Below are 14,115 nucleotides of genomic sequence, written 5' to 3'. Positions count from 1 at the left end.
ACGGCCATGTCTTGGTAGGTTTGCCGTTGTGCCATACTCTTTCCATTTTTGGATGATGGATTGAACAGTGCTCCGTGAGATGTTCAGAGCTTGGGTTATTTCTTTATAACCTAACCCTGCTTTACTCTTCTCCACAACTTTATCCCTGACATGTCTGGTGGGCTCCTTGGTTTTCATGATGCAGTTTGATCCCAAATGTTCTCAAACCTCTGAAGCCTTCACAAAACATCTGTAGTGATACTGAGTGGACCCAGTGTACTAATGTTGTGACTTCTGGAAGTGATTGGTCCCTCAGGATTTTATTTAGGGGCATCAGACTACAGGGGGCTGAATACAAATGTACGTCACAATGTTAAGAATTATATTTTTAAAATATTTAGAAAACCCTGTATCATTTCCTTTACACATCACAAATATTTGCTACTTTGTGTTGTTATCACAGAAAATCCCAATAAAATACATTTAAGTTTGTGGATGTAATGTGAAAAAATGTGGAACAGTTCACGGGGTATGAATACTTTTTCAAAGCACTGTAAGAGGAGTGGATATCAGTCACATATATGTATATAAATGTCTCCTGAGGTTTTCATTACTGGAGATATGTCGTATAAAGTAGTGATCATGGGGATGTGGAGGTTTTGTTTTTTTTACTGAAATGGCTGATACCAGAGAATAGATTGTATAAACTAAAGCAGCACATGGTAATAATGATTAGTAATGATATGAGCTGACGCTCGCCATATAACGCTGCACTGCACTGACTATATCACTGCAAATATACTAGAGTACTAAGGTGTGAGATCTAGACCATGCCTGATACTGTACATGGGGACACTCCAGATTTCACTGTATATGAAGGCTCTCTGACTAATACTACTAATGCTATATGTTGGAGTGCACTGACTGGCACTGTATGTGGGGGATCTTGCTTGCATTGTAGGGTATTCTGCAAGCATACCATATACACTGTCAGGCATGGGCTAGATCTCATACCTTAGTACTTTAGTATATTTACAGTGATATAGTCAGTGCAGTGCAGCGTTATATGGCGAGCGTCAGCTCATATCATTACCAATCAGCAGCAGAATACCCTATACACCTCAGCTCCGGACATCACCCCTGCATTATTACAAAATACCAGTGATTGTCTTTCTGCTGTGTCTAACATTATGTCCTCCCTTTATCTAAAACTGAATCTGTAAAAAACTGAACTCCTCGTCTTTCCTCCCTCCACTAACCTACCTGTGCCCGATATTGCCATTCCCATGTGTGGCTCCACCATTACTCCCCAGCAACAAGCCCGCTGTCTTGGGGTCATATTTGACTCAGATCTTTCCTTCACTCCTCACATCAAATCACTCGCTCGTTCATGTCATCTACACCTCAAAAACATCTCAAGAATCAGAACTTTTCTCACCTTTTGACTCGGTAAAAACTCTTACTGTCGCTCTTATTCATTCTCGTCTGGACTATTGCAACTCTCTACTTATCGGGCTCCCTCTTTCTAAACTCTCCCCTCTCCAATCCATTCTGAATGCAGCAGCCAGGATCCTATTTCTCGCCATCCGCTACACCGATGCCTCTTCCCTGTGCCAGTCATTGCATTGGTTACCCATCCAACACAGAGTTCAATTTAAACTTATCACTCTCACCCACAAAGCGCTCCATGCTTCAGTACCCCCCTACATCTCCTCTCTTGTCTCAGTCTACCACCCTACACGTGCCCTCCGTTCTGCTAATTACTTAAAACTAAAATACTCATTAATCCGAACCTCCCACTCCCGTGTCTAAGATTTCTCACGTGCTGTGCCAATTCTTTGGAATGCACTACCCAGGACAACTCGATTAATTCCCAATACTCACAGTTTTAAGCGAACCCTAAAAACACATTTCTTTAGACCCACACTTATCTAACTGTCCCAGTTTGGCCCATATAAAAAATTTTCTTCAAAATCATGTTCATACCCTCCATGCACTGATTAACCTCTGTCCTTACTGTACACATACTGGCTGGCGACCAGTTCATGTAGTGCTATGTACTTACCCTATTTAGCATATTATGGCAGTATTATACAATATATGTACATTTTACCTTTTGTGTCCGTCCCTATTTCCTTTTAGACTGTAAACTTTCGAGCAGCCGGACCCTCACTCCTATTAATATCTGAGTTATGCTTATTCTGTAACATCTTTTTGTCTGTTCAAGTCCCCCCTAAAATTGTAAAGTGTTGCGGAATATGTTGGCGCTATAAAAATAAAAATTATTATTATTGCTCTCCTGTGGGTACTCAGGCTGGCACCACACATGTACAGTAGTCACATTAGTTATCCTTTTACGCTGCTGGTTCTGTTGGGTCACAGTTTCCCTTTCTTTGGTGTCCAGGTCCAGAGAGCTGAGGGTGTAGCAGGTACACGATGACCTCTCCGTGCTTCGCCCGTGAGTATCAGGACAGTGCGGGGTCCGGGGTCTTACCGTGCGGGGTCCGGGGTCGGGTCGGGCTCCTCCGCTCACTGTGTTCTGTCTGCAGGTCTGCAGCTGGATGAGAACTTGCAGCTGATGCAGACCGGATCTGTGATGAGGAAAGTGAAATCCCGAAATTGGAAAAAGCAAAGATACTTCAAACTCCAGGAGGATTGTATGACCATCTGGTACAAGTCCAAGAAGACGGGCAACACCAAGTCCACCTGTGAGTGTAAAAAGGCCGACATCACTGACAAAAGAACTGCTGCAACATTCTAATATACTTCATGTTACAATTCCCCTCTATTTTCAAGATGAGAAAAGGAACCTTCTTACATTATATCCAGAACAGAAGCTGAAAACCCACACAGAACTAATACATCTCACAGCTGAAGGTTTGCTACAGTTGCATTTGGACAACAATCCTCTGTAAGCTAAACACCCAGGCGGACACATTGTAGCAAAGCCTCAGACCAGGAGACAGATCTGTGCTGCAGATTTATGGTTTATCTAAACCGGATACAATTGTATCAAACTCTCAGCTGTCAGCAGTATTAGTTCTGTGCAGGTTTTTATTAGGCGTAAAGTATAATTTTCCTTTTCATGCACAGCAAGCAGAGAAGATGGTGAAGAATTGAAATACAAAGTATAATGGAAAGTTGCAGAACTTCAAGCTTCACTCTCAAGGGTTGAAGCTTCTGATAATATTTGCCAGTTGATAATTATTTCTCAGATCTTCGATTTCTGGATGGATATGGTACAGGCTGTGGAGGCATTATCTGGCGGTGCAGTGCTTCTGCGCTTCCATTACTGATCCCCCCAGGCATTCAGTCTTGATCAGGGAGTTCTGCATAGGTAAAGTTTTGCCAGAGCTGCTACTGCGAGAATGGATTTCCAGTAATCAGTCTGCGGGAATAGCGGGGGGTAATAATCTGTGAGTTTAGAGGCTAAGAACATTGAGGTTAATGCATTGGAGCAGACAGGTCGCCAGCATCGTGCATTACTCATGGTGTGGATTCCAGAAGAGCTGTGGTTTTCCATAATGAAAGCCGAGTCTGCATCACTATGATTTACAATTATTCCAAACAGCAGAAATATATGTTTTTACTTATAGTAAACTCAGAGGGTAAATCCAGCTCATAGCAACATATTAGAGTATAATATCTATACCAGCAGTGCAGTCACTGTCTACATACATTACATTACTGATCCAGTACTGATCCTGAGTTACCCCCAGTATTATACTCCAGAACTGCACTCACTATTCTGCTGGTGCAGTCACTGTGTACATACATTACATTACTGATCTTGAGTTACATCCTGTATTATACTCCAGAACTGCACTCACTATTCTGCTGGTGCAGTCACTGTGTACATACATTACATTACTGATCTTGAGTTACATCCTGTATTATACTCCAGAACTGCACTCACTATTCTGCTGGTGCAGTCACTGTGTACATACATTACATTACTGATCCTGAGTTACCTCCTGTATTATACTCCAGAGCTGCACTCACTATTCTGCTGGTGCAGTCACTGTGTACATACATTACATTACTGATCCTGAGTTACATCCTGTATTATACTCCAGAGCTGCACTCACTATTCTGCTGGTGCAGTCACTGTGTACATACATTACATTACTGATCCTGAGTTACCTCCTGTATTATACTCCAGAGCTGCACTCACTATTCTGCTGGTGCAGTCACTGTGTACATACATTACATTACTGATCCTGAGTTACATCCTGTATTATACTCCAGAGCTGCACTCACTATTCTGCTGGTGCAGTCACTGTGTACATACATTACATTACTGATCCTGAGTTACCTCCTGTATTATACTCCAGAGCTGCACTCACTATTCTGCTGGTGCAGTCACTGTGTACATACATTACATTACTGATCCTGAGTTACATCCTGTATTATACTCCAGAGCTGCGCTCACTATTCTGCTGGTGCAGTCACTGTGTACATACATTACATTACTGATCCTGAGTTACCTCCTGTATTATACTCCAGAGCTGCACTCACTATTCTGCTGGTGCAGTCACTGTGTACATACATTACATTACTGATCCTGAGTTACATCCTGCATTATCCTCCAGAGCTGCACTCACTATTCTGCTGATGCAGTCACTGTGTACATACATGACATTACTGATCCTGAGTTACATCCTGTATTATCCCCCAGAGCTGCACTCACTATTCTGCTGGTGCAGTCACTGTGTACATACATTACATTACTGATCCTGAGTTACATCCTGTATTATACTCCAGAGCTGCACTCACTATTCTGCTGGTGCAGTCTCTGTGTACATACATTACATTACTGATCCTGAGTTACATCCTGTATTATACTCCAGAGCTGCACTCTCTATTCTGCTGGTGCAGTCACTGTGTACATACATTACATTACTGATCCTGAGTTACATCCTGTATTATACTCCAAAGCTGCACTCTCTATTCTGCTGGTGCAGTCTCTGTGTACATGACATTACATTACTGATCCTGAGTTACATCCTGTATTATACTCCAGAGCTGCACTCACTATTCTGCTGGTGCAGTCACTGTGTACATACATTACATTACTGATCCTGAGTTACATCCTGTATTATACCCCAGAGCTGCACTCACTATTCTGCTGGTGGAGTCTCTGTGTACTTACATTACATTACTGATCCTGTACTGATCCTGAGTTACATCCTGTATTATACCCCAGAGCTGCACTCACTATTCTGCTGGTGGAGTCTCTGTGTACTTACATTACATTACTGATCCTGAGTTACCTGCTGTATTATACTCCAGAGCTGCACTCATTATTCCGCTGGTGCAGTCACTGTGTACGTACATTACATTACTGATCCTGAGTTACATCCTGCATTATACTCCAGAGCTGCACTCACTATTCTGCTGGTGCAGTCACCGTGTACATACATTACATTACTGATCCTGAGTTACCTCCTGTATTATACTCCAGAGCTGCACTCACTATTCTGCTGGTGCAGTCACTGTGTACATACATTACATTACTGATCCTGTACTGATACTGAGTTACATCCTGGATTATACTCCAGAGCTGCACTTACTATTCTGCTGGTGCAGTCACTATGTACACACATTACATTACTGATCCTGAGTTACCTCCTGTATTATACTCCAGAGCTGCACTCACTATTCTGCTGGTGCAGTCACTGTTTACATACATTACATTACTGATCCTGCACTGATCCTGAGTTACCTCCTGTATTATACTCCAGAGCTGCACTCACTATTCTGCTGGCGCAGTCACTGTGTACATACATTACATTACTGATCCTGTACTGATCCTGAGTTACATCCTGTATTATACCCCAGAGCTGCACTCACTATTCTGCTGGTGGAGTCTCTGTGTACTTACATTACATTACTGATCCTGTACTGATCCTGAGTTACCTTCTGTATTATATTCCAGAGCTGCACTCATTATTCCGCTGGTGCAGTCACTGTGTACGTACATTACATTACTGATCCTGAGTTACATCCTGTATTATACTCCAGAGCTGCACTCACTATTCTGCTGGTGCAGTCACCGTGTACATACATTACATTACTGATCCTGAGTTACCTCCTGTATTATACTCCAGAGCTGCACTCACTATTCTGCTGGTGCAGTCACTGTGTACATACATTACATTACTGATCCTGAGTTACATCCTGTATTATACTCCAGAGCTGCACTCACTTTTCTGCTGGTGCAGTCTCTGTGTACATACATTACATTACTGATCCTGAGTTACATCCTGTATTATACTCCAGAGCTGCACTCTCTATTCTGCTGGTGCAGTCACTGTGTACATACATTACATTACTGATCCTGAGTTACATCCTGTATTATACTCCAGAGCTGCACTCTCTATTCTGCTGGTGCAGTCTCTGTGTACATACATTACATTACTGATCCTGAGTTACATCCTGTATTATACTCCAGAGCTGCACTCTCTATTCTGCAGGTGCAGTCTCTGTGTACATACATTACATTACTGATCCTGAGTTACATCCTGTATTATACTCCAGAGCTGCACTCACTATTCTGCTGGTGCAGTCACTGTGTACATACATTACATTACTGATCCTGAGTTACATCCTGTATTATACCCCAGAGCTGCACTCACTATTCTGCTGGTGGAGTCTCTGTGTACTTACATTACATTACTGATCCTGTACTGATCCTGAGTTACATCCTGTATTATACCCCAGAGCTGCACTCACTATTCTGCTGGTGGAGTCTCTGTGTACTTACATTACATTACTGATCCTGTACTGATCCTGAGTTACCTGCTGTATTATACTCCAGAGCTGCACTCATTATTCCGCTGGTGCAGTCACTGTGTACGTACATTACATTACTGATCCTGAGTTACATCCTGCATTATACTCCAGAGCTGCACTCACTATTCTGCTGGTGCAGTCACCGTGTACATACATTACATTACTGATCCTGAGTTACCTCCTGTATTATACTCCAGAGCTGCACTCACTATTCTGCTGGTGCAGTCACTGTGTACATACATTACATTACTGATCCTGTACTGATCCTGAGTTACATCCTGTATTATACTCCAGAGCTGCACTTACTATTCTGCTGGTGCAGTCACTATGTACATACATTACATTACTGATCCTGCACTGATCCTGAGTTACATCCTGTATTATACTCCAGAGCTGCACTCACTATTCTGCTGGTGCAGTCACCATGAACATACATTACATTACTGATCCTGAGTTACCTCCTGTATTATACTCCAGAGCTGCACTTATTATTCTGCTGGTGCAGTCACTGTGTACATACATTACATTACTGATCCTGAGTTACATCCTGTATTATACTCCAGAGCTGCACTCACTATTCTGCTGGTGGAGTCTCTGTGTACTTACATTACATTACTGATCCTGTACTGATCCTGAGTTACATCCTGTATTATACCCCAGAGCTGCACTCACTATTCTGCTGGTGGAGTCTCTGTGTACTTACATTACATTACTGATCCTGTACTGATCCTGAGTTACCTTCTGTATTATACTCCAGAGCTGCACTCATTATTCCGCTGGTGCAGTCACTGTGTACGTACATTACATTACTGATCCTGAGTTACATCCTGTATTATACTCCAGAGCTGCACTCACTATTCTGCTGGTGCAGTCACCGTGTACATACATTACATTACTGATCCTGAGTTACATCCTGTATTATACTCCAGAGCTGCACTCACTATTTTGCTCGTGCAATTATTGTGTACATACATTACATTACTGATCCTGTACTGATCCTGAGTTACATCCTGTATTATACTCCAGAGCTGCACTCACTATTCTGCTGGTGGAGTCACTGTGTACATACTGCACATTACATTACTGATCCTGTAATGATCCTGAGTTACATCCTGTATTATACTCCAGAGCTGCACTCACTATTCTGCTGGTGCAGTCACTGTGTACATACATTACATTACTGATCCTGTACTGATCCTGAGTTGCATCCTGTATTATACTCCAGAGCTGCACTCACTATTCTGCTGGTACAGTCACTGTGTACATACATTACATTACTGATCCTGAGTTACCTCCTGTATTATACTCCAGAGCTGCGCTCACTATTCTGCTGGTGCAGTCACTGTGTACATACATTACATTACTGATCCTGTACTAATCCTGAGTTACCTCCTGTATTATACTCCAAAGCTGAACTCACTATTCCGCTGGTGCAGTCACTGTGTACATATATTACATTACTGATCTTGAGTTACATCCTCTATTATACTCCAGAGCTGCACTCACTATTCTGCTGGTGCAGTCACTGTGTACATACATTACATTACTGATCCTGTACTGATCCTGAGTTACATCCTGTATTATACTCCAGAGCTGCACTTACTATTCTGCTGGTGCAGTCACTGTGTACATACATTACATTACTGATCCTGCACTATTCCTGAGTTACATCCTGTATTATACTCCAGAGCTGCACTCATTATTCCGCTGGTGCAGTCACTGTGTACATACATTACATTACTGATCCTGAGTTACATCCTGTATTATACTCCAGAGCTGCACTCACTATTCTGCTGGTGCAGTCACCGTGTACATACATTACATTACTGATCCTGAGTTACCTCCTGTATTATACTCCAGAGCTGCACTCACTATTCTGCTGGTGCAGTCACTGTGTACATACATTACATTACTGATCCTGTACAGATCCTGAGTTACATCCTGTATTATACTCCAGAGCTGCACTTACTATTCTGCTGGTGCAGTGTCACGGGTGTGTCGCCACGAAGATCGTCACGATTACACAGCCTGACTTCTCGCAGCTGACTTTTTGGTGCTTTGTGTTTTTCGGCAGTGAGTGAGTTAATTCTCTCTCTCTCTGTGCTAGACGAGGTCCAGCCTCGCCCAGCTGCAATCAATGCTGCTGTAGTGAGACTCCTTCAAATGCCTGCCGGTCTGTTAGGGAAGTGTCGGTGAAAGCATTTCATGCAGACTAACAGAGCGGATCGTGGTATTTGGAGTTTCAGAGATAAGTGTATTCGGAGAGTTTTTTCCCTTCCTCGCTTTATCATTTATCTCCTTTCCCGTTGGTGTTCCCTCTGTTGTAGTTGTGTAGTTTTTGTATGCAAGGTGGTTTTGATTTTTCCCTTGTACTGTCTCGTTCGTCTAAGTACTGTGTGTGGGCATATTATTACTTGTCCCCTTTTGTTGTGATCGGGGTCCTTCTCAGGACTAGATTACTTAGGTGCAGGGATCCTCAGGAGGTAGGGGTTACGCTGGCGGCCTGGACCTCTGTACCTTTAACAGTACCTCCAGGTTGAGGGATTAGTCAGGGCCCCAGCTTAGGGTCAGCTTAGGCCCCCTACCTCCAGTATACAGAGACAGCGTGACATTTTCACCGACCACTTAGTTTTTCTCCAGCTACCATGGATCCAGTAGCCGGTCTAGCTCGGCAGTTGCAGAGTTTGTCCATGGAGCTGGCGGACGTTAGGTCCAAGGTTTTGTATCCTCAGGAGCAAGCCGGACCAGAACCTAAAGTAGCTCTCCCTGACAGGTTCACTGGGGGGGCGGGACAAGTTTTTTGTTTTCCGGGAGGCATGCAAGTTGTACTTTCGGCTGCGGCCTCGGTCATCGGGGAGTGAAGAACAAAGGGTGGGAATTGTCATCTCGCTCCTACAAGGGGACCCACAATCTTGGGCGTTCTCTCTTCCCCCGGGCTCCCCGGCTCTCCAGTCAGTGGATAGGTTTTTCGCTGCTCTGGGACTCGTATATGATGACCCAGATCGGATCTCCCTTGCTGAGTCTAAGTTACGTAGGATTCAGCAGGGAGATCGTCCGGCGGAGGAATTCTGTTCGGAGTTCCGTAGGTGGGCCACGGACACCCAGTGGAATGACCCGGCTCTTAGGAGCCAGTTTTGTCAAGGTTTATCCGACAAATTACAGGATGTGTTGGCACAGTATGACTCTCCCGCGTCACTGGAAGCCGCTATGGCCCTTGCTATTCGCGTTGACAGACGGCTTCGGGAGAGGTGCGGGATAACTCTACCCCCTGTGATGACTCCACCTCCTACAAGGTCCCCTCATATGGTGGTTCCCCTGGTCAGTCCAGAGGAGCCTATGCAATTAGGAGGGACATCATTTCGGGGGAGGGGACCGGTGGTGCGCCATAAGACAGGAAGGTGTTTCTTCTGCGGGAGAAAGGGACATTTTATTGGGGGGTGTCCATCCCGTCCCTTGCAGAGTGAAGAGTCGTCGGAAAACTGTTGATCCCAGGTTGTGTGGTGGACGGCAATCTGGGAGTAGGTATTTCGTCCCTAGGTTCGTCTCAGTTTCTCGTACCGGCGGAGGTGGTGGTGGGTACGAGAACTGAGAGGATATCTGTTCTTCTGGATAGTGGGGCCGGGGCTAATCTGGTTGATGCTCGGTTTGCCTGGGTTCAAGGTATGCGATTGAGTGAGTTGGCTAAACCCATCCCCATATTCTCGATCGATGCCAGGCCTCTCGGTCAGGGAAGTTTTTTGCAAGCTGTGCATGACGTAAAACTTCAAGTGGGGGCGATACATAAAGAACTGTTGTCTTGCTACGTGTTGGAGGGTCTTCCCACTCCTATAGTGTTGGGCCTTCCTTGGTTAACTAAGCATAACCCGGTTATTAATTGGCAAACCAGAGAGATAAGCCAATGGAGTAAATTCTGTAATAAAAACTGCATGAACACGGTCATCGGTGCGGTTACTCCTTGGGTCTTACCTCCATTTCTGGCGGACTTTGAGGATGTATTCTCGGAGAAAGGGTGTCAGGAACTACCTCCTCATCGCGAGTATGACTGTTCTGTAAAACTGCTCCCTGAGGCCAAGTTACCTAAAGCTAGGTTGTATAACCTTTCTGGTCCTGAGAGGCAGGCCATGAAGGATTATATTTCAGAAAGTCTGGCTAAGGGGCATATTAGACCTTCATCTTCACCGGTGGCTGCGGGGTTCTTCTTTGTTAAGAAGAAAGATGGAGGCCTACGCCCTTGCCTGGATTTCCGTGAACTTAATCGGATTACGGTCCGAGATCCGTATCCGCTCCCACTTATTCCCGATCTCTTTAATCAGATCGTGGGCGCCAAATGGTTCTCTAAGTTGGATCTCAGGGGGGCGTACAATCTGATTAGGATGAAGGAGGGGGATGAGTGGAAGACGGCGTTTAACACTCCGGAGGGGCATTATGAGAACCTTGTCATGCCATTCGGTCTGACTAATGCCCCGGCGGTGTTCCAACACTTTGTTAATGACATTTTTCGCCGCCTGGTGGGACAGTTTGTTGTCATATATCTGGATGATATCTTAATTTACTCGCCGGATCTGGTGTCTCATCAGGAGCACGTTAGGCAGGTGTTACAGATCTTGCGGGATAATAAACTGTATGCCAAATGGGAAAAGTGTGTGTTCGCCGTACAGGAACTCCAGTTTTTAGGCTTCCTGGTTTCAGCGTCCGGTTTTCGTATGGACCCTGGGAAAGTGCGGGCAGTTCTTGAGTGGGATCGGCCAGAGAATCTTAAGGCACTACAACGTTTCCTGGGGTTTGCTAATTATTACCGGAAGTTCATTCGTAATTTCTCGTCCATGGTTAAGCCTCTCACAGACATGACTAAAAAGGGGACGGATTTTTCTAGGTGGTCTGACAAGGCTTGTCAAGCATTCTCCTCCTTGAAAAAATGTTTTGCCTCGGCACCCATACTCATTCAACCTGATGCGTCACAGCCATTCATTGTAGAGGTAGACGCTTCCGAGGTAGGGGTGGGAGCAGTATTGTCACAAGGTTCGTCCCCTGGTAAGTGGCATCCGTGCGCCTTTTTCTCTAAAAAATTGTCGTCCGCTGAGAGGAATTACGATGTCGGCAATAGGGAACTCTTGGCCATTAAGTTAGCTTTTGAGGAGTGGCGCCATTTTTTGGAGGGGGCAGTCCATCCGGTCACCGTTATCACCGATCACAAGAACCTGCTATATCTGGAGTCCGCGAAACGTCTGAATCCCAGACAAGCTAGGTGGTCATTGTTTTTTACTAGGTTTAATTTTGTCGTTACATATCGTCCTGGGTCAAAAAATGTAAAGGCGGATGCCTTATCTCGTAGTTTCCCTGGGGCCGGGAATACGGACGACCCGATTCCTATCCTTCAGGAGGGGGTGGTGGTTTCGGCAGTATGCTCTGAGCTGGAGGAGGAGGTATTGGAGGCTCAGGGGGACGCCCCTGTTGGACCTCCGGGGAGACTGTTTGTTCCAGATCAGTTGCGACAAAAGGTGATCGAGGCACACCATAACTCAGTTTTTGCAGGACACCCGGGGAGTAAAGCAACTGTGGATCTCCTCTCGCGTCGGTTTTGGTGGCCTAACTTACATAAGGAGGTGGTAACTTTTGTCGCGTCCTGTGGGGTTTGTGCGCGCTCTAAGACCTCACATACCCGTCCGTCTGGGGCCCTCTTACCTTTGAAGATCCCGGAGCGTCCTTGGACTCATCTGTCTATGGACTTTATTACGGACCTCCCTCCGTCTTCGGGTAAAACGGTCATACTCGTTGTAGTGGACAGGTTCAGCAAGATGGCACATTTTATCGCTCTTCCTGCTCTCCCTAATGCTAAAACTCTTGCGCAGGTGTTCATTGGGGTGATTGTGAGGCTTCACGGGGTACCCTCCGAGGTGGTGTCTGATCGGGGGTCTCAGTTTGTGTCCAAGTTCTGGAAGGCGTTTTGTGCACGGCGGGGGATGCATTTGTCGTTCTCATCGGCTTTTCATCCTCAGACCAATGGTCAGACGGAACGAATGAACCAGAGCTTGGAGACATATCTCCGGTGTTTTGTGTCAGAGAACCAGGAGGACTGGGCTTCTTTCTTACCTCTGGCAGAGTTTGCTCTTAATAATAGGCGGAGCGAGTCCACTGGTAAGTCCCCGTTTTTTGGGGCATATGGTTTTCACCCCCAGTTTTGTACTTTCAGTAGGGGGGGCTCTTCGGGGGTTCCTGAGTAGGAACGATTTTCCTCATCACTCGCTTCAGTATGGAGAGGGGTGCTGAAGAATCTGAATACTATGGGGAACCGATACAAACGTATGGCTGATAGGAGGAGAGTGTCTGGTCCGGACCTAAGTGTGAACGATCGGGTATGGTTGTCTACCAGGAATATAAAACTTAAGGTTCCCTCCTGGAAACTGGGTCCCAGGTTCATCGGGCCGTACAGAATCAGTTCTATAATTAATCCGGTGGCATTCCGTCTTGACCTCCCCCCTACGTTTAAAATTCACAACGTGTTCCACAGATCGTTGCTTAAGAGGTATGTGGCGCCGGTGGTACCGTCACCTTTACCTCCCCCTCCAGTGGTGGTCAATGGTAACTTGGAGTTCCAGGTATCGAGGGTCATCGATTCACACTTTAATCGCCGGTCCCTTCAGTACCTGGTTCATTGGAAAGGGTATGGTCCTGAGGAGAGGATGTGGGTTCCTGCGTCGGATATTAACGCAGACCGATTAGTTCGGGCCTTCCACACGACTCACCCGGATAAACCTGGCCCTGAGGGTCCGGAGGCCCCTCGTAGAAGGGGGGGTACTGTCACGGGTGTGTCGCCACGAAGATCGTCACGATTACACAGCCTGACTTCTCGCAGCTGACTTTTTGGTGCTTTGTGTTTTTCGGCAGTGAGTGAGTTAATTCTCTCTCTCTCTGTGCTAGACGAGGTCCAGCCTCGCCCAGCTGCAATCAATGCTGCTGTAGTGAGACTCCTTCAAATGCCTGCCGGTCTGTTAGGGAAGTGTCGGTGAAAGCATTTCATGCAGACTAACAGAGCGGATCGTGGTATTTGGAGTTTCAGAGATAAGTGTATTCGGAGAGTTTTTTCCCTTCCTCGCTTTATCATTTATCTCCTTTCCCGTTGGTGTTCCCTCTGTTGTAGTTGTGTAGTTTTTGTATGCAAGGTGGTTTTGGTTTTTCCCTTGTACTGTCTCGTTCGTCTAAGTACTGTGTGTGGGCATATTATTACTTGTCCCCTTTTGTTGTGATCGGGGTCCTTCTCAGGACTAGATTACTTAGGTGCAGGGATCCTCAGGAGGTAGGGGTTACGCTGGCGGCCTGGACCTCTGTACCTTTAACAGTACC

The 14,115-nt window shown here is 45.5% G+C and overlaps 1 protein-coding gene across 1 annotated transcript in view; it reads left to right on the top strand.

The window, feature by feature from the left end:
• Positions 1–14,115, top strand: part of PLCD4 (phospholipase C delta 4) — a 77,109-nt gene that overhangs the window by 14,550 nt on the left and 48,444 nt on the right. The window contains exons 3-4 of the mRNA XM_073647404.1: positions 2,384–2,437; positions 2,529–2,687. Of these exons, the coding sequence (XP_073503505.1) occupies positions 2,416–2,437; positions 2,529–2,687 (181 nt within the window). The 5' untranslated portion in view covers positions 2,384–2,415. The remainder of the gene's footprint in view (positions 1–2,383; positions 2,438–2,528; positions 2,688–14,115) is intronic.

This window comes from Phyllobates terribilis, unplaced genomic scaffold (genome assembly GCF_046119375.1).
Source record: "Phyllobates terribilis strain yellow unplaced genomic scaffold, ASM4611937v1 Scaffold_9__5_contigs__length_417890890, whole genome shotgun sequence".
Lineage (NCBI taxonomy): Eukaryota > Metazoa > Chordata > Amphibia > Anura > Dendrobatidae > Phyllobates > Phyllobates terribilis.
This window is presented reverse-complemented; position numbering and strand designations above follow the sequence as displayed.